This window comes from Pan troglodytes, chromosome 11 (genome assembly GCF_028858775.2).
Source record: "Pan troglodytes isolate AG18354 chromosome 11, NHGRI_mPanTro3-v2.0_pri, whole genome shotgun sequence".
Classification (NCBI taxonomy): Eukaryota; Metazoa; Chordata; class Mammalia; order Primates; family Hominidae; genus Pan; species Pan troglodytes.
In genome coordinates, this window is record NC_072409.2 from 25,426,033 (window position 1) to 25,446,831 (window position 20,799).

The 20,799-nt window shown below is 39.1% G+C and overlaps 1 protein-coding gene across 5 annotated transcripts; it reads left to right on the plus strand.

The window, feature by feature from the left end:
* The first annotated feature begins 1,046 nt into the window (after positions 1-1,046).
* Positions 1,047-19,565, plus strand: ZFP37 (ZFP37 zinc finger protein). 5 transcript variants are annotated; one of them, XM_016961444.4, is made up of 4 exons: positions 1,047-1,398; positions 8,100-8,181; positions 8,476-8,610; positions 13,700-19,565. In XM_016961444.4, exons 1-4 carry the CDS (start codon positions 1,267-1,269, stop codon positions 15,241-15,243), a joined length of 1,893 nt encoding a protein of 630 aa, XP_016816933.1. In that variant the 5' UTR covers positions 1,047-1,266; the 3' UTR covers positions 15,244-19,565. The 5 variants fall into 5 exon arrangements, with proteins under 5 accessions (XP_016816933.1, XP_016816932.1, XP_016816931.1 ...); XM_016961443.4 differs by having other exon boundaries at positions 1,165-1,398; positions 8,097-8,181; XM_016961442.4 differs by having other exon boundaries at positions 1,175-1,398; positions 8,055-8,181.
* Positions 19,566-20,799: the final 1,234 nt, after the last annotated feature.

Consider the following 20,799-nt stretch of genomic DNA (forward strand, 5'->3'; position numbering starts at 1 on the left):
AACATTGTTTCTGGGTTTGTTAGTGTGTTTCTGGGAAAAGATTAGCATTTTAATTAGCAAACTGAATAAAGAAGCCCCCACCAATGTGGGTGGCCACCACCTAATCCACTGAGGGCCTGAAAGGACAAAAAGGAAAAGGAAGGGTGAATCCTCTTTTCTATTTTTTTAATCTTTAACTTTTGTGGGTACATAGTAGGTGAGTATATTTATGGGGTACAGGAAATAGTTTGATACAGGCATGCACAGTGTAATAATCACATCACGGAAAATGGGGTATCTATCCCCTCAAGCATTTATCTTCTGTGTTACAATCCAATTATACTTTGTTATTTTGAAATGTACAACTAAATTATTATTGGATATATACACCTGTAGTGCTATCAAATACTAGGTCTTAGTCCTTCTTTCTTTTTTTAAAAAAACCCGTTAAGTATCCCCACTTCCCTCCCACCTTTTCTTTTTTCTTGAGCTGGGACATTCATCTTCTGCCCTTTGACATTGGAGCCCCTGGTTTTCCGGCCTTTGGACTCTGGACTTACATCATCCCTACCCCTCTCCACTCTTTTTCCAGTACCTTGCATAGCGCAGCACCTAACCTGCACATATTCAGTGAATGCAATTAATGCATGAAATGGCGCATTAAGGAATTATTTCTCCAAGTGCTTGATTATTCTGGTGAAATATCTTCACCAAACCTGGGCTCTCACGGAGGAGTGGTGTGTTTACTTAACTTTCTGTTTCAGTTTTTCTTATTGTTCTTATACTATATATAAAAAGATTTATCGTATATCTCAAAGATTAACGTCCTCTCCCTATAAAATAATGTTATTTGTTCGACCAGGCTTTTCTCCGTTCTGCTTCCAATTTCTCGCATCCCACCTTTCTAAAGTCCGCACTAAGCATTGTGATTCCCGGACTTCTAGCCGCTGGCCGCACTGACATGTATTCGGAAAAGCAATTCCAAATTCTGTAAAATATCTTCCGGCAGTGATGCGATCCGAACGCCGGCAGTGGGTTGTCAGGCCCAGGTCAGTCCTGTAGTGCGTAACGGAACTGGGTTCCGGCTGGCTCTGATCGCATCACTCCTGCATCCTGCAAGTAACGCCCTCGCCAGCTTCCACCTCCCGATCTAATTGTCCCAGAAGTCCCCGCACTTCCGCTGTACGGCTGGGTCTTTGCCAAGATGGCCGCGCCCATGCTCTATTACCGAAGGGCGCCGCCATCGCAGCTGCCGGACCCGCTAAGGCCGCCCTCCGGGTAGCCGCCATGTCGGTCTCCAGCGGCGACCAGATTCTGACAAAGCCAGAGACCGTGGACCGGAGGAGAAGTGCGGGAACGACCAAAGAGGCCGGGCGACCACTGGAGATGGCTGTGTCCGAGCCCGAGGCCAGCGCCGCGGTGAGAGCTGTGATGAGACAGGGTGTTTTGGCGGTCAGGGATGGTGTACTTGCGGGGCAGTGATTGGAGTAGTCTGTGACGATAGGTGATTTGGGAATTGGTGGAATCGATGCTAGATGGTCTTTTGGGAGGTCGGTGTTCTGAGTTATCTGTGGGGTTAATGATTTGGCTTCAGGATATCAGTATTAGGAGGGATCTGCAGAGACAATGATGGGGAGGCGTCTGTGGCAGTCACTGAGTGTCAGAGTTTGGAAGGAGATCAGAAATGGAGGCTTTGTGATGTGTCAGAGATAGGGAAGGACCGTGGGGGTTGGCGGTTTGGGATGTCTATGGGAGCCAGCGATTATGGGTGCCTGTGGTGGTTAGAGCCTGGGTTATCAAAGAGAGTCAGTGTTAGGATTTGGGAAATTCAGTGATTGGGAGCATCTGGGAGCATCAGAGATTGGGGCTTGGGAGTCAGTGACGGTGATGTCTGTGGAAGTTTGATTAGCAGTATCTTTGAGGGTCAGTGGGTAATGGAGGAATCGGGGGGCCAGTGAGGGGGGAATATGACTGTTGGAGTTTGGGGAGTCAATGTTGAGGTGTCTCTGGGGATGGTAGATGATTCGTATGTCATCTGGGGAGAAAAGGTAATTGGGGATGTATGCAGGTCAATAATTAGGTGGTGTCTAGCAGTAATAACTGTGCTTTGAGTAATGAGGTGATTAGTAGGAATTAATGTTTGAAGATCCTCTATGATTCTGTGACTAGAAGTCTAAGGGGGTCAGGAGTTTGAGGGGACTGCTGCATTTAATGATTGAGGGTTCTTTGGTGGTCAGTGATTGGAGGTCTGTGGAGGTTAATGATTGTTCTGTGGAGAGTGATAGTTGGGAACTTGCAGAGATCCATAATTGGGAGAAGTTTGTGAAGGTTAGTGATTGGGGAGTATTTGGGTGTCAGTGATTGAAAACTTGCAGGAACAGTAGGAACAGTCTGTAAGATGAGCATTTATTTTATGCCAGGGGGTATTTTTTATTTTATTTGTTTGTTGTTGTTTTGCAGTCCCTGCTTTGTCCTCAAAACCAGGGAATGTTTTAAATGCTGGAGACACACCAGGAAACAAAACCAGAATCCCTCCCTCAATGACTTACATTCTAGAAATATGAAAGATATCATAAAATATAAACAAATAAAAGTATTCCAGACACTAATAAGTGCTGAAGTAAGTAAAAGAGGATGATGTGGTACAGAGTGATTGAGGGTAGGGAGTGCATGACTTTAGCCAGGTTAGTCATGGAAAGCTTTCCTTAGCGAATGACAGTTGGGTTGAGGCATAAATCATCACAAGGAGGCAGCCATGCGGAGATCTGAAGAAAGAGTGTTTCAGGAAGAAAAAAACATCAACTGCAAAGGACCTGAGGTAGGAGTAAACTTGGTGTGCTTAAAAAAGAGAAGGAAGATTAGTGCTGTTGGAGCACAGTCAGAGAGAAAGTAGAAAGCTGTGAATCATAGTGGTAGGAAGGTATCAGATAATGTAGGATTTTATTGGCTAGTGTAAGGATTTGGATTTTATTCTAGATGCAGTGAGAAGCCATTGAGTTTAAGCAGGGGAATGATCTGTTCTGATTGACACCTTGAAAAGATCACCATGGCTACCTCATGGAAGATGGACTGCAGAGGGGCAAGAGTAGGTAGATATAGGGAGGTCAGTTAGGAACTTTTTGCAATAGTCAAAGACAAGAGATTATGGTGATTTAGAATAGAGTTATAGCAGCAAAATGAAATCAAATTCAGAATACATCTGGAGATAAGCAATAGAACTTACTAATGTATTGATATATGGAGTATGAGGGAAGAGAAGAATCGAGATTTACATCTAGACTTTTAACCTGAAGAACCGGATGGATGGTGATTCTATTTTCTGAATGGAAAGGGTTATGGTGGAAAAGACTAGATTTGGTGGATGGAAATGGGATCTGGGGTGATGTCAGTGGCTCTATTTTGGCCGTGTCAAAATGCTCATTGCACATCTACCTAGAGATATTGGGTAGCCACTATATATATGAATCTGGAACTTAGGAAAGGGGTGAGCTAGGGAACCATTTTTGAAATGCATCACAATAAAGATGGTATTTAAAGCCTTAAGATTGGCTCGGGTCACCTAGGAAGAGAAGACAGATAGGGAAGAGAAGAGAGCCAGGGACAGAGGGCTGGGACACTCTGACATTTAAAAGTCTGGTAGCAGACCAAAAACAACAGAGAGAATAAGGGGTGCCCATTGAAGTAAGAGGAAAACTGCGCAAGTGGGTGTCAAAGTAGCATAGAGAAGAAAGCCTTTCAAGACAATAGAAGTAATCAATTGTCATATATGCTTTTGAGTCCTAAAAGCAGGACTAGAGATCATTTGATTTTGTCAGTATGTAGCTCAATGGTTATTTTGATTGATTAGAACTCTTTTATTGGAGTTAAGGGGATAATATCCTGTTAGAGTGAGTTGAAAGAATGAGAGGTAATGAAGTGGAAACAGCAAGTATAGGCAACAGTTCTGAGGAGTTCTGCTGGTAAAGGAAGCAGAGAAATGGACGTTGTATAGGATATGAAATCAAGAGGGGGTTTTCTTTAGATGAATGATATTAAGACAACTCTGTGTCAATGGGAATGATCCAAATAAAAGGGAGACACAGATGTTACAAAAGAGAAAGAGGTACTTGCAGGAGTGAAGTCTTTGGGAAGGCAGTTGGGGATGGGATTGAGAGCACAAATGGAGAAACTGGCCTTAGGTGAGAGAAGGAAGACTTTCCATTTTAACAGAAGAGAAGGTGTATTGTATATGAGTTTGGAAACAGGTTGGTGGAATTGGTGGTAACAAGACAGGGTAATTCTTGTCCATTTGGATTTATTTTCTCTTGAAAGCATAAAGCAAATTCATCAGCCAAGAGTGGGAAAGGAGTAGATGTTGGAGTTTTCAGAGTTAAAAAGGAGAATGTTCAAAATAATCATCTAGGAAAAAGGAAAGGTGTATTTTCTAGGGTTAGGTAGTAGGACTACTGACAGGATTAGGTGTCCATTTGGCAAATGTGTTATAAATTTGAAGTTAGTACACTCAGCAGTTTGATTTTTCTCTTGCAATGTTCAGTTGCAAGGTTTCAGGCAGAGATTAAGAGGAGAGTTGGATTTAACCAAGGTTGAGGCTTTGACAGGTGAGTACAGTGGAGAAGAAGAGGAGCAAGGAAGTTAAAACTTTATAGTTTTCAATTGATTGTGTATGGTGCTAGAACAAGGAATCTGAACAAGAAAGAAAGGCTAGGTAAAGGTGGAAGATTGTGAAAAAGTGGTTAGGATCAGAGGGCTCAATGAGTTTGGAGAATTATTGGAGTGAAAGTACTAGAAAAAGTAGCAGGATAGGAAATGATGGTCAGAGGGTGGAATGTCTTAGAGATTTTTGCAGGTGGTATAGTGATGGCAAGGTGTAAGTGCAGATGATTGATGAATAGGTGGCTGAATTTGAGTGGAAGAAGAGGTTGCTGACCTCATGAAAAAGAGAGGCAAGGGTGTTGAATGGCTCTTCCACGTTGATACGGAGGTAGTGCAGCATTATGGCAGGAATGTAGCTGGTGCTAAAGTTTTCAGTGAATGGGGTGGGATGACTGCAGAACAGAGTTAACATAGAAGTGAAAAACTGCTATCCTTAGACAGGCCTGCTGCAAGGTCTGCTTTTTGCTGGCATCTGGGAAATTAGATTTCAGGAAGGATCCCACCATTCCCGGAAATGATTAAGAGTAGTTCCGAGTGCTTAAAGAATACACAGTGTGGTTTATGCTGAACACCTACTTTCTTCTGGGAGTCTGGAATTTTTGTACATGCAGGCAGAGAGTGCCTACCTGACCAGCCCCCAGTGAAACCCTTAGGCAGTACTGGTCTCTAATGAGCTTCCCTAATAGACAACATTTCATACATGTTATTATAACTCATTTCCAGAGGAATTAAGCATGGTTTATATGACTTCACTGGGAGAGGACTCATGGATGCTGGTGCCTGGTGTCCTCTGGACTTTACCTCATGCTGATTAACTGACTTTGTACACTTTTGCTACAATAAATAATAGCTATGAGTACAATTATATACTGAGTCATGTGAGTCCTCCTAGCAAATCACCGGACCCAGAAGGGTTAATGGCTGAAAACCTGGTGATACTATAAATAAGCTATGAATTTTGAAGGAAGAATGAGAAATTGTTGAAAGTAATCATTTACCTCATCTTTAGACCCTGAGGTACATGGGTCATGGCAGGGAGAGGGGTGGTGCAGGAAAGACAGCCTCCACTCCTCTGAGGCTCCTGTAAGGAAGCAGGATCCTCAGGAGACAGGTAGATTTCAGGTAAAGCATGCAAATGAAGGGAGTGGCTAAAGAGGTTGAGGGAGGAGTGGAATTTGCTGGCAGTAATTAGAGTTTCTATAAAGGCCACTGCTTGAGAATTCTGTTTAGTGATTGGGGATTGATAAGATGAGGGATTTGGGGTAATGGGAGATAGATTACCAGTGTCCTGTGGGTATCATTGGTTGAGGAACCTGTGAGAATATGTGATTGGAGTGTCTGTGGGGGCAAGTGGCTGGGGAGATCTGCTGCTGCTACTGATTGGGAGGTTTGCTTTACCCAGTCATTTTGGAACTATAGGCCCAGTAATTAGGCAAGGCTGTCTGTATCAGCTCAGTGATTGGAAGGCCAGTGACAATCAATGATGGGAAATTATTGGTAGTCAGTGACTAGAGGTCTGTGGGGCTAATTTGATGACTTTTGCAGGTAATTGAATGGTGGTCTGGCCAGGCACAGTGGCTGACATCTGTAATCTCAGCACTTTGGGAAGCTGAGGTGGAAGGATTGCTTGAGCCCAGGAGTTTGAGCCCAGCCTGGGCAACATAGCGAGAACCTGTCTCTACAAAAAAATTTAAAAATCAGTCAGGCATGGGTGGTGCATGCCTGTAGTCCCAGCCACTTGGGAGGCTGTGGTAGGAGAATTGCTTGAGTCCAGGAATTCAAGGTGTCGGTGAGCTATGATTACGCTATTGCACTTCAGCCTGGGCAATAGAGTGAGACTTTATCTGCTCCCCCACCCCACTGCAAAAAAAAGAAGGAAAAAAAATTTGGTTGCCTGTAAGGATAAGGGATTATCTTTAAATGTTAGACAAACATGTTTGAATGTATATTTATTAGTATCAAAATTCTCTAATAGCTGTGCCATCCTCCCCCACCTGCCTAATAAGAGGACTTCAACATAGTCTAATTTCTTCCCTACTCCCACCCCCCTAGTTAGGGTTCTGCTTATTTTTTAATATCATACCTCTTGATTTTAAGGATACTTTCATAACAGTTGTACAAGCACATTATCAAGTTACTTAGATTTAACTAGACATTTTACTGGTTGTATTTTTCATAGCTCTGTCTTGCATATTAAGTCTTTCCCAATTTTGAAATCTTTATTCTGATCCATTTTTACTTCTTTTAAAAATCATTCATTCTCTTTTTCTGCTTCTTTTCCTCTTTCTCCTCCCCTTCCCCCTTCCTCTATTTCTCCCCAACTTTCTCCTTTATTTCTAAAGAACATTGGTAGTGTACTTTCTGCATTCTTACATGCCTAAAATATCTTACTTTTGCTGCCAAACATAAATGACTTTTTTTTTTTTTTTTTTTGAGATGGAGTCTCTGTTGCCCAGGCTGGAGAGCAATGGCTTGATCTTGGCTCACTGTAACCTCCACCTCCTGGGTTCAAGCAGTTCTCCTCCCTCTGCCTCCCAAGTAGCCGGAATTACAGGTGCCTGCCACCATGCCTGGCTCATTTTTATATTTTTAATAGAGACCATGTTGGCCAGGCTGGTCTCAAACTCCTGACCTCACATGATCCACCTGCCTTGGCCTCCCAAATTGCTGGGATTACAGGCATGAGCCACTGCACCTGGCCCATAAATGATTTCTTTGACTGGTTATAAAAATCAAGGGTCTCAATTCTTCTACCTCAGAACTATAAATACTGCTCAATAGCCTTGTAGCATCCCCTGTTATAGAAGAGGAGACAAAGATTGATTCTGTTCCTTTTTTCTTTTTTCTTTTTTTTTTTTTTTTTTTTTTTTTGGCTATTTGTCTTTCTCTCCGATATGCACGTGATTCTATCCTCTTGAATAAAGAAATCCACAATAGGGACATTTCTGTTTGTCGAGACAGGGTCTCACTCTCTCAGCCAGGCTGGAGTGCAGTGGTGTGATCTCAGCTCCCTGTAGCCTTGACCTCCTGGGCTCAGGTGATCCTCCTGCTTCAGCCTCCTGAGTAGCTGGGACTACAGGCATGCACCACCATGCCCAGCTAAGTTTTGTATTTTCTTGTAGAGATGGAGTTTTGCCATGTTGCCCAGGCTGGTCTCAAACTCCTGAGCTCAAGCAATCCTCCTGCTTTAGCCTCCAAAAGTGCTGGGATTATAGGCATGAGCCACTGTGCCTAGCTCAGTAGGGACATTTCTTAATATGGTTTTTGTTTCTCAAAATAATGAAAAATTGAGTAGAGAATAGGTATCCTTTATAATATCATGATCAACAGTGAGTAGTCAAGGTAAGAACAAATTATTATCTTGTCCAAATCGCTCACCAAATGTGGATAACATTAGCATGAACAGGAATATGCTATCACAGGTATCAGTAACATTCAAACATGTGACTATGGCCTTTACCCAGAAGGAATGGAAGCAACTGGATCCTGCTCCGAGGAACCTGTATAATGATGTGATGCTGGAGAACTACAGCAACCAAGCCTCAATGGGTAAGAACAATTCCTTTGTAATTCAAAATGTGTCCACTGTGATACCTTCTCTCTGGAGTCCTTGATAAGTTTGGCCTTCATTTTTGTGGGTCAAAGGGCTTTCTTCTTTTTTGGGTACTAGGCAGGATATTTGTGCCCCTGCCTCCAAAATGGAAGGTCTATTTAGCTGACCTGGCATTCATACTGTGAAACTCCAGAAGCCATGTATTCTTTAGGCCCTGAAGTACAAATGCTGGGGCTTCATTTCTGGGATGGTTGTTCTAACACTCAGTTTCTGCTATTTCTCATGAGCAGGGTGTCAAGCTCCCAAACCAGACATGATCTCCAAGTTGGAAAAAGGAGAAGCACCATGGTTGGGGAAGGGGAAAAGACCCAGTCAAGGTTGTCCAAGTAAAATAGCAAGATCCAAGCAAAAAGAAACTGATGGAAGTAAGTTGTAACTTTGAAATTTTTCAGCAAATAATTTATTCTGAAATTCTTCTTAAAGATCCTAGACCTTTCTTTCTTAACTAGAAAATAGCAGTAGAAAAAATCAGGATTTCCTGAGGAAAGAATATTTCAAACTACAAAGATTCTGTAACCTGAGAGATTCTAATATCTCTTCCTTTTATGAACTTGTTCACATGAGAGGTTCTTTGTGAGGTTCGCTATAGTAGTGAGCTAGTGTTAACTATGGGAGTTTGGTTATATCACCTGTATCAGTCAATTTCCACTCAGTTTTGCTCCATGAAGGAATGAGCCCCCTGAAATCTTAGTTACTTACAATAAGAAAAATTGATTGCTTGCTCAAGCCACAGCCCTATTCCATATTATCTTTATTTGGGGACCTATGCTGAAAGAGCATTCCCCATTTAGCAAATTCTGGTCTCACGGCAGAGGCAAAAAAAAACAGGGTGAGTGGAACCACATGGTAACTCTTAGTCACTGCTTGGAAGTTGTAGATATCCCTTTCAGCTCATATTTTATTGGTCAAAGCAGGCCATCTGGCCACTCCTGAGTTCAACATGGTAGGAACGTATAATCCTTCCACTGGGAAGTGTGCTATAATTCAAAAGGCTATGCATTTGGAAGGGGCTGGGAGGTATAATCTTGCCACAGGAAGCAATAATACTATCTGTCACACCACTCAGGTTGTGGTAGGATAAAAGGTGAAAATCAAGACTCTGAAACTTGGTACCAGCCCCTCAGATGCCTAACTGACCCTTCCATAGAGCCACATATCCTTATTCCTGTGCTCAATTGCTCGGTCTTCAGAAGGAGCAGTGACCCTCTTAGCTATTCTCGATCTCACTCCTGCTTACCTTATATAAATCAGTGCGTTTTCAAAAAAGCATCCTCCCTTTTCCTAATATCCTCAGCTTTTCTCCTTTTCTCCACCCATACTCCGAGACCCTACGGTATCAAATTTTCTCCTATGTATTTGGACATTCTTAGATCTGTCCTCTTTCCAAATCTCTTGGCATGATGCTCCTGCCCTGAGTTATTTCCGTTTCTCTCCTTTCACTAGGAAATTCTCTAGACCCATGATCTATAGCACATCATCATTTCCATTTTCTCCTTAACTCCTGCAGTCAAATCCCACAGAATTCATGCCTCTATCTAAATTTCTGACTTTAAGATCACCACTGCTTACTTTTCAGTGCATACTTTAATCATTTTTGTTAGCTTGAAGTTCTCACTTACCCAGTTTGAATTGTACAACTTGAATCAGATCTTATCTTCTAAGTGCTTCTTTATCATTTACTTACTAGCTTCTCTTCCTTCTCATTTTGCTGAGGTGTCCCTAAGGTTTTGTCTTCTACCATCTGTTCTTCTTTAAAATTGTATTGATTATTCATTGTGCAAATAAAGCTATTTATTCTACACTCGTGACTTCCAAATGGGCATCTCCAATTCCTTTGTCTTATACTCATATTTGACCTACTTACACAACAGCTTATTCTTAGGATATCAGAAATGGAAAGCTTTGTCTTTCTCTCTAAATTAGAGGTTCTTTTCATCTTCCCTGTTTTTATCAGGGTGTGCTCTGATTATAGGACTGTCTCCCATAGAGTTACTATCCTGTCTTCAGTTTCTGGTTCTTTTTCTCAATTTTCAGTGTCATCACACAAATCAGGTTCATAGTATCTCATACTTAATTTTTCCAATTCTTAGGTAAATTTGCTAAATCCATTTTTTTCCCTAATTTTTTCTCTTTTTTTTCATAGAGACAGGGTCTTGCTGTGTTGCCCAGGCTGGTCTTGAACTGCTGGTCTCAAGCAGTTCTCCCTCCTCAGCTTCCCAGTGTTGGGATTACAGGTGTGAGCCACCATGCCCAGCTTTAATTGATCTTAGATGTTACCACCAAACATTAAAATATTCAGTTATTATTTATGTTACCATAGTCCCCAAATTATTAATAGCAGAATATCTGCTATGTCTTTTAAGTTTCTTTTGACCCCAAGTTGTCCAAGACTGTATGAATTCCCTGAGACCAGAGGAACCAGTCTTTCAAATGACAAATGAAGAGACTCAATGGAGTTTCTGATTCATCCATTAATGGCTCCAGTTTTGGCTATCCTTACTTTTCTTGTTGACATTTTAAATTACAGCTAAAAAACAATCCTGAGTCATTTAATACATCTTTATCATTGCTACAATGACTCTCTTCTTGGTTCAGGTTCTCTTTTTTTTTTTAGACGGAGTCTGGCTCTGTATCCCAGGATGGAGTGCAGTGGCTCAATCTCGGCTCACTGCAAGCTCCTCCTCCCGAGTTCACACCATTCTTCTGCCTCAGCCTCCCAAGTAGCTGGGACTACAGGTGCCCACCACCACGCCCAGCTAATTTTTTTTGTGTTTTTGGTAGAGACGGGGTTTCACCGTGTTAGCTAGGATGGTCTCGATTCCTGACCTCGTGATCCACCCGCCTTGGCCTCCCAAAGTGCTGGGATTACAGGCTTAAGCCACTGCGCCCGGCTGGTTCAGGTTCTTATATACTACTTAGGAGGCTCTTCAAAGAAGGACTGTTCTATTCTCTCCAATAATTTGCTGGGCCAAGTGAGCTCCATATTTGTTTCTGAAGTTACAGTTGTTTTAGCTTAGCATTTATGTTTTAGTTACTGTCTCAAATTCAGGAAAAACTTCCAGCCATAGTCAATTGCTCTTCCAGACCCAACTCTTCTCTGGTATTGCCATATTACTATACCAATTTACTTGTTCAAATTCTCCTCCTTTCCTTCATGGTGATATTTTCTTGTAGTATCTTATGTCTTTTCCTGCCGGCAGATATCAGTTGGGACCAGCCAAATTCATCATTGTAAAGGTTCTTATAATATTACATGTCAAGGGGAAAGTTTTCAGTTTTGATTCCTTTCTTTCCAGAAGGAAATTTTTCCTCAATGTTTTCCATCATCCTTGGGCATTGAAAGACACGGCCTTGTCATGGTACCTAAAAGTTTGTTATACTCTCTGCATCACTTAAAATTTCCTAAATGAAAAAGCAGCCAGCAACTGCACTTCTCTAGACTCCCTAATATATATATAGATATATATCTGCCTGTATATATATAGATATTTATCTGTCTATATATATAGATATATATCTGTCTATATATATAGATATATATCTGTCTATATATATAGATATATATCTGTCTATATATATAGACAGATATATATTTTATTTTTCAAAAACTGATCTTCTGCAACATGGGAATTAATCTCTCTAATGTCCTTTATAAAAGTAATAATATTTCCTTTCTATCCATTCAGATACCATAACTCTTTTCGGTTTGAGTCCAGTTTTCACTTTCTCAGTGTAATGTTTCTTTACCATCAAGGTGGCTATTCACTTCCTGCTTCTTTCTCTCTGAAGTCATGGGGATTTTTATATCTGCTTCTCTCTAAGACTGTTTAATTCTCACTCTGAAGCTTTTTCTGCTATTCCATGCTATAGCATGTAGCTGAAAAATGACACCCCTAAATGGTGGCCCCAGCTCTTAAGATTATAGGTTTTTATACATGTAGTATCCATAGCTAACTAACAGAAGTCTATAAATTTCAATTTCAGGTTCTTAGGCAAAAGAATATTATTGGACTACCTGGTGTTTACCACGGTCCAATCAATTGTTTTTAGCCAGAATTTGGATTATGTAATACAAACATAGTGGCCCACAGCTTTCAGTGTGGGTAATGGTCTCAGAGAAGGGAAGCAGGGATTAAGAAGACATCTCAAAATGTGTAAGTGTATAATGTATGGCAGAAAGAATATGAGCAACCACTTAGAGCTGGGAATAAACTTAAAATTTATAACTGACAATTAGAATGACCTGAAAAGAACAAATATATATTCCATAGCAAACTATTGGAAAACAAAACAAGGTTGGATGTACACTACAAATCAGATTGAGTAAAGTTTGTTTGCTAAGCTAATTACTATGAATTTTATCATTTGATGAAAGCATCAGGTAATTTAAGAAACTAGGGATTTTTAAAGTACAAGAATATCATTTTAGGGGTCATTTCAACGGTAGCAATAGAAAGGAAAAGATATGTCAGCAGGAAAAGATCTAAGCACTACAAGAAAAATTCACCATGAGTAGTATAAAGTGGATAACCTTTCCTATTTATTCTCTCAGCCACTTATCAGCTCATCAGTACTTCTTGGTGGACTCACTTTATTTTTCTTTTCTCGCTCTTTTGGATATAATAACAAAAGTTTATGTTAGCTAGCTTCAGTAAATACAGGAATTTGTGATAAGGACCTGGGTATATCCCTTACAAGCTAAGGGCAAGATAGTTCAGCCAGTCCTCACCAGGGACTAGAAATAGGAACTAGGAAGGAACTAGGAAGCCACTGGGAATTGAAATTGTGCAAATGATCTCTTTAAAGATGCAGTTCTTATGTCTCTGCTTCTCGGCGTGTGGATGGTTCATACTTTGACTTGACGAGCTTTCTGTTTACGTAGAGAAAATATGGCTTACTAGTACCTGCTTTATATAATTTCTAAATTTAAGTACCAAGTGGAGACTAACTGGAGTCAAATTTGTTAGAAGAAAGAATCTTGTTGGACATCTTGGTTTGAGTCAGATTTGTCTCCAACTGTGCCCATGGAGAATTGGGGTAATATAGTATAGGCTGCAGGAGCAATATATTATGGCCAGCTTGGGAGTTATCAGAACTGGGCAGCTTGGGCTTATAAGAAACCTCAAAAAGTATCAGCTACAATCATAAGCTCTTTTAACTCCATCTATTCCCTGTTCACTTCTCCCTGTGTGTATTTCGTCTTCTATCCCAGGTTGCTCACTCATATTTTTAAGCAGCAAAAACTTTAAAAAAATCACTATTGTCACTTTTCCCACCTCTTTTTACTACAACATTTTCCCCCTCAAGTCCATTCACCCTAGTTGTTTCATTCACATTGGTATACCAGGCTTGAATAAAAATTTAACCCTACAACAGGTCATTTCTTTACCAGTTTTATTCCAAAATATAAGAGTACAAAGATTCACAAGAATATCTCACTTAATTCCATTTTAGAAGTCCAGAAAGATGATGACCAGCTTGAAAATATCCAGAAATCTCAAAACAAACTCCTCAGGGAAGTTGCAGTCAAGAAGAAAACTCAAGCTAAGAAGAATGGCAGTGACTGTGGTTCACTGGGGAAAAAAAATAATTTGCATACAAAACATGTTCCTTCAAAGAAAAGGCTTCTTAAATTTGAGTCACGTGGAAAAATTTTGAAACAGAATTTAGATTTACCTGATCACTCAAGAAACTGTGTAAAAAGGAAATCTGATGCAGCTAAAGAACACAAGAAGTCATTCAACCATAGCTTATCTGATACAAGGAAAGGCAAAAAGCAAACTGGAAAGAAACATGAGAAATTATCCAACCATAGCTCATCTGATAAATGTAACAAAACTGGCAAAAAACATGACAAATTATGCTGTCATAGTTCATCCCATATTAAACAGGACAAAATTCAAACTGGAGAGAAACATGAGAAATCACCCAGCCTTAGCTCATCTACTAAGCATGAAAAACCTCAAGCTTGTGTGAAACCCTATGAATGTAATCAATGTGGAAAGGTTCTCAGCCATAAACAAGGACTCATTGACCATCAGAGAGTTCATACTGGGGAGAAACCATATGAATGTAATGAATGTGGGATAGCCTTTAGCCAAAAGTCACACCTTGTTGTACATCAGAGAACTCACACCGGAGAAAAACCATATGAATGTATTCAGTGTGGCAAAGCCCATGGTCATAAACATGCACTCACTGACCATCTAAGAATTCATACTGGAGAAAAGCCCTATGAATGTGCTGAATGTGGGAAAACCTTCAGACACAGCTCAAACCTTATTCAACATGTGAGATCTCACACAGGTGAGAAGCCATATGAATGTAAGGAATGTGGGAAGTCTTTTAGGTATAACTCATCTCTTACCGAACATGTGAGAACACATACAGGTGAAATACCATATGAATGCAATGAATGTGGAAAAGCCTTTAAGTACAGCTCATCCCTTACTAAACACATGAGAATTCATACAGGTGAGAAACCCTTTGAATGTAATGAATGTGGGAAAGCTTTCAGCAAGAAGTCACACCTCATTATACATCAAAGAACTCATACTAAGGAGAAACCTTATAAATGTAATGAGTGTGGAAAAGCCTTTGGACATAGCTCATCTCTTACTTACCATATGAGAACTCATACAGGTGAAAGTCCCTTTGAATGTAATCAATGTGGGAAAGGCTTTAAACAAATTGAAGGCCTTACTCAACATCAGAGAGTTCATACTGGAGAGAAACCGTATGAGTGTAATGAATGTGGGAAAGCCTTTAGCCAAAAGTCTCACCTCATTGTACATCAGAGAACTCATACTGGGGAGAAACCTTATGAATGTAACGAATGTGAAAAAGCCTTTAATGCAAAATCACAGCTTGTTATACATCAGCGATCCCACACTGGAGAAAAACCCTATGAATGTAATGAATGTGGGAAAACTTTCAAACAAAATGCATCCCTAACCAAACATGTGGAAACTCATTCAGAAGAGAAATCTCATGAGTGAAGTTAATGTGGGAAATTTGTTAACTAAATTTAAGGTTTTGTTGAACCTTGGAATAAAGAGTGTTAGAAAGCCTTTAGCAAGATGTCACACCTTGTTGTACATGAGAAACTTTGAAAATGGATCTTCATATAGAATCAGTGGATGGAAACAAGGGTTTAAACTTGATACAAAACCTTTTATAAAAATATTGTTTTAACAGTACTCAATTATTATAAATGATCTACATGTTCAGATTGAAATTGAAAGCTTTAAAAATTGTGAATAATTTGAATATTCAAAGCAATGGAGAAACAAGTTATATATGCTGACAGTTCCTGTGTTTCTTCTTGTTTTGTACTTAAGCACCATATATTAGAGTTGAATTTGCATATCTGTTTACTGCCTTATGTAAATGAGTGTGGCCATCTGTATAAGCCTCTTTGACATTTTCACCCAGCTCTTTCTTAATGTCTGTGTTGGCTTCTGCATCAGCAGAAATCTTTTTAAAAGGGTTGTTATATATGTAAAAAATGTTAACAGGAAAATGAGAGAAAATAAAGCAGCTGAGGATACAAATGTGCTGGTAGGGAGCGATATTCAAGATATATTGTGAAGTGTGAAAAAGTAGGTTGCTGAACCATGTATATAGTATGTTCCCCTTTGTGTACAAAAGGGTATGTTTGTTTAACCTCTGTCTCTTATCTCTGTATGTGTATGTATCTTTGTATGCATATATACATGTATCTGTATGTGAATAGACTTTGAAAAAATACAGAATAAACTTCATGGTGGTTGCCATTGGGCAGAGGAGTATAGGACTGGGGTCTAGGATAGGAGCAAGACTTCCTTGTATATTTGGATTTTAAAATCATGCACATGTATTATTTTTATAATTAAAATATTTTAATATGCATAAATCAACATTATTTAAGGTTGTCACTGAGCCCCTCCACAATGTTGTTTGACAGAGTTAAAATCTTTGTATGCTTATTCATGAATGATGATGAATCTAAAGTATATAGTATGAAACTTGATGTTGAATTCATAAAGACTTTTTCTATCACACACAAGTTCTTTCATTAACATAGTGAATTATAACAGCACTGTTTCCACATTTGCCATTTTTTGATGTTGAATTGTGATTGCAGGTGATGATGAATTGTGATTGCAGGTGGATGAAAGTGATTTTATGGATAATCACCCCGTTTTATCTCATATTCAAAGAACTAACACACAAACACCTCAATCAGGGAATTCGAATGAAACAAATGTCACCCCTCCCTGTTCTCGCTCAATATTGGGCATTATTTACTGGATCACTGTACTCTTTCTGAGTGAACCCAGAGTTGGCCTCAGAATCATTGTGCAGCATGCATTCCAGAAGGTACTATGCATCAACTTGGACTGTCACAGGAGACCTATTTGCCATTGCACACCTGGATTTTTTTTACTCTTGAGCCATAGATTAAAAATACTTCTGGCTGGGCATGGTGGATGCCTGTAATCTCCAGCACTGTGGGAGGCCAAGGTGGGTGGATCACTTGAGGCCAGGAGTTTGAGACCAGACTAGCCAACACAATGAAACCCCATCTCTACTAAAAATACAAAAAATTATCTGGGCATGCTGTAATCCCTGTAATCCCAGCCACTCAGGAGGCTGAGGCAAGAGAGTTGCTTGCACCCAGGAGATGGAGTTTACAGTGCACTCCAGCCTGGGCAGCAGAGTGAGGCTCTGTCTCAAAAAAAAGAAATACAAAAAATGCACAAAACTTCTGAACTATTTTGAAATCTAAGTTGTTACACTAAAAGCAGAGACATAAGTACAGAAATGGTTTTCAAAAACATCATACCTTTATTTTAATACAATATTAATTTACATAATATAAAATATTATAATTTGGCATGTTATCTTTTATATTTTTTAAAGCACAATCCCTACATTATTTCATTTATTCCTCAGAACTAACATATGAGCAGTAATCGGGACTTGTCTAGTCATGTTCAATCCTGTTGAGTAAATATTTCACCTAGACAGTAATTTAGCATAATAATGGGCCCCAAAGAAATATGTGCTTAAATGCCATCTTTACAAATATTTATCATTCAAGCTCCTTCCTTCCTGACCTCATTTCAGAGAATTATAATGTGTTAATATAATATATTGAGAATGGAATATGTGTTCGTGTATGTGCATGTGCACACATGCATACACATGCACGGGTTGAAAGCTCAACTCATGAATATATCCCCTCATTTCCAAGTAACTTATTTATCACATGGGAAGAAAATGCAATATGAAAGCCATTTCTACCAGTAATTTCTTAACAATTGGAAATATAGCACTATGCACAGAATGAGTCATCACTGTCTAGAGCTGTAGAAAGCCTGCACTTTTTAGATGGATGAAACAGTTGCAGGTTATGGCTATGTTGAATTTCCACATGTCTTGGGGAACCCATAGTATTGCCACATCTGAGACAGTGAGAATTATAGGTATGCCTGAATGATATAAATGAATGCTGAAAGCCACTTTGTGCAGTAATAAAATGAATTAAAAGTTAGCATTGATGAATGAGGAAAGGATGTCTAAATACAGTTGGAGGTTAGTATAGGAAAACAGACACACAGTGGTAAGTCTGAATCAATGATACATAAACTTTAGTGTGCATAAAAATTGCCTGAATGATTTGTTAAAACACAGACTTTAGAATGGAAATTCTTGGGCCTCGTCACAGACATATTGGATCAGAAACCCTGTGGGTGGGCCTTGAGAATTTGCATTTTAATAAGTTTCCAGTGGATTCCTGTGCTGCTGGTCTGGGGACCACCCTTTGAGAACCACTAATCTAAATCATGGTGTAAGTAAGTTTAAAAAATTATTTTTAAACTGTTTTTGAGATCCTCTTTAAGAAAATGAAGGGGCATAAAAGTAAATTATTATTAACAGTTTTGAAACATTTATTTATTCAAGTGATATGATCATCTAAGTGCCTGAGATACAGCAGTCTACAAAACAAAAAGAAAGCAAACAAACAAAACAAAACCCTGTTCTCATAGACCTTAATTCTAGAGGAGGACATAGGTAATAAACAAACAACTACAATATAAAGTATAACAGATCACTGGATGGCAAAAAGCAAACGAAGGAAGGGGAGGGAAGTGTTGGGGAATGTAATTTTAAATATAGTGATGGGAAGCAGGCAGTAAGCTTACTTAGACGGTGACAAGCAAAGACCCAGAGAGGGTAAAAGAGCAACCCATGTATATATATATGACGGAAGAGCATTCCAGGGATATATCTTTTAGAATCTGAGGGTGTGGGAAGAGAAAGATGCTAAACTCCTCTGACATAAACAAGAGGAAAAAAAGTGGAAACATTTTTTAAAATCAAGATTAAAAAAAAAAATTACATTTGTGAGAGGTAGAAAACAATCTGTCACACACTGCTTTTGGTAGTTGTGTAAGTTTGTACAACCTACCAAAATGTAAATCTGACAGTATACATCAAAGCCTTATGATGGTTGGCAGTCCATCGAGGAATCTATTCTATGTTGCACAATCAAGGCGTACTATAATATTTATTGCAGAACAGAGAGAAATAGCATATACATTGCTAGTTAATTGATTAAATAAAGCATGATACCTTCAAAAATTGAGTAATATGACATTAAAAACCACAATTTCAAACTATATTTAAGAAGATACAAATAATTCTTTATTATTACTTTTACTCTCAGGAATGTGTTTGAGTGATGCATCTCCAGGCATCAAGTGAGTAATCCAATATTGAAGAAAATTAAAATTTTCCACAAAGTCCCCCTTCTAGAAGAATGTGCTCACATCTTTTGACCAGAAATGAGTCACATGACCACACCTAGTTTCAGGTGGCTTGAGGAAATTGAATCTTTCTTTTTTTGTTTTATTTTGTTTTGAGACAAAGTCTCTGTCACCCAGACTGGAGTGTGCAGTAGTGCAATCTTGGCTCATTACAATCTCTACCTCCCAGGCTTAAGCGCTCCTCCCACCTTAGCCTTCCTAGTAGCTGGGACTACAGGTGCATGCCACCAAGCTAATTTTTTTTTTTTTTTTTTTTTTTTTTGGTGGAAACAGAGTTTTGCCGTGTTACTCAGGCTGGTCTCAAACTTCTGGGCTCAAGTGATCTGCCCACCTTGGCCTCCCAAAGTGCTGTGATTAAAAGTGTGAGCCATCACATTTGGCCAAATCTTTAATTTCTTAACCTTCATAGTAAAGGAAGTAAAGAGACATGGGCAGTGAAAAATGGATGTTGTACAAACCAACCTGTAGCATCTAAAATACTAAATAAAAAACAGGTTACAAAACTATATACACATTAGGATTTTAATTTAAATATAGATATTGTTTATACACACAAATACATATGATGAAAAATGCATATTATCATTATGTGGATAGTGGTTCTTCTGGGATCGTGGGTTTAAGAGTAAGTTTTGTGTTTTTCTAAACAATTTTTATATTTTCATGAATCAATTTTTTTTTTTAGTAATAACATTTCTGATATGGCCAAGAGGATTCCTACTGAGCATGGCCCTCCCACAGATAATTATAAACTCTGGACAAAACACAAACACACACACACCCCAATGATCCAGTGGTACTGAAGAATGAACAAAAAGCAGGCATATTATGTGAAAGAGTTGAATCTTGGAAGAAAGGAATGGAAGGGGGTTAGATCACATTTTTAAGGCTGTTTGCTTGAAGATAGGCTGAATTTAGTGTAACAGAGGGGGATAATTTGATAGAAAAAATATTTTTGACATGAAAAACCATAGGACAAAGTTCAGGGTAACCACAGTCACTGGAAAGTGAGGGAAGAATATCAGAAAAGAGGAACTCAAAGAGTGGACATCCCAACTTCTGTGCATAAGCTGCCCAAGTCTCTGGATGACACCTGAGCTATGCGCGCATAGGATACGCTAAGGACAAAAGAACTGAGCTTTCATTTGTGCTGCTGGCCTAGAGACAGCATTTGAAGTTTGAGTTTAACTAAATTCATTATTTAATGAAGCAAAAACATTAGCACTCTGCAGAGGAGCAAAATAGAGTCCAGAGTCTCCACATCTTAACCATTCATGTTATGTAGGACACAACTTTTAAAAATTGCCTGACATTCAAAGAATTAAGAACATATGACCCCCCATTTCAAGAAAACAGACAATCAACCCAGGTGATGGAATGAGCATATGAGAACATTAAGGTAGATATTTTAACTATGCTTAATAAATTAAAAAAAATTCTCACAAGGAATGTGGTTTTTAAAAAACTTAGTGAAACAGAAACTACAAAGAAATACAAATGAAAATTCTACAACTGTAAATACACTGAAATTAAAAAATCACTGAATAAATTTGCCTGCAGAATAAAAATGACAGGGGAGCCAGTTAACTTGAAATAGATCAGTAGAAATTACCCAAACAAATGAGTAAAAAAAATAAGAAGAAATGAACAGAACCTCAGTGACCTTTGGGACAATAACAAAATGTCTTAGATAAGTGTAGTTGAAATCCCATGAGGAGAGAATGGGACACACAAAATATT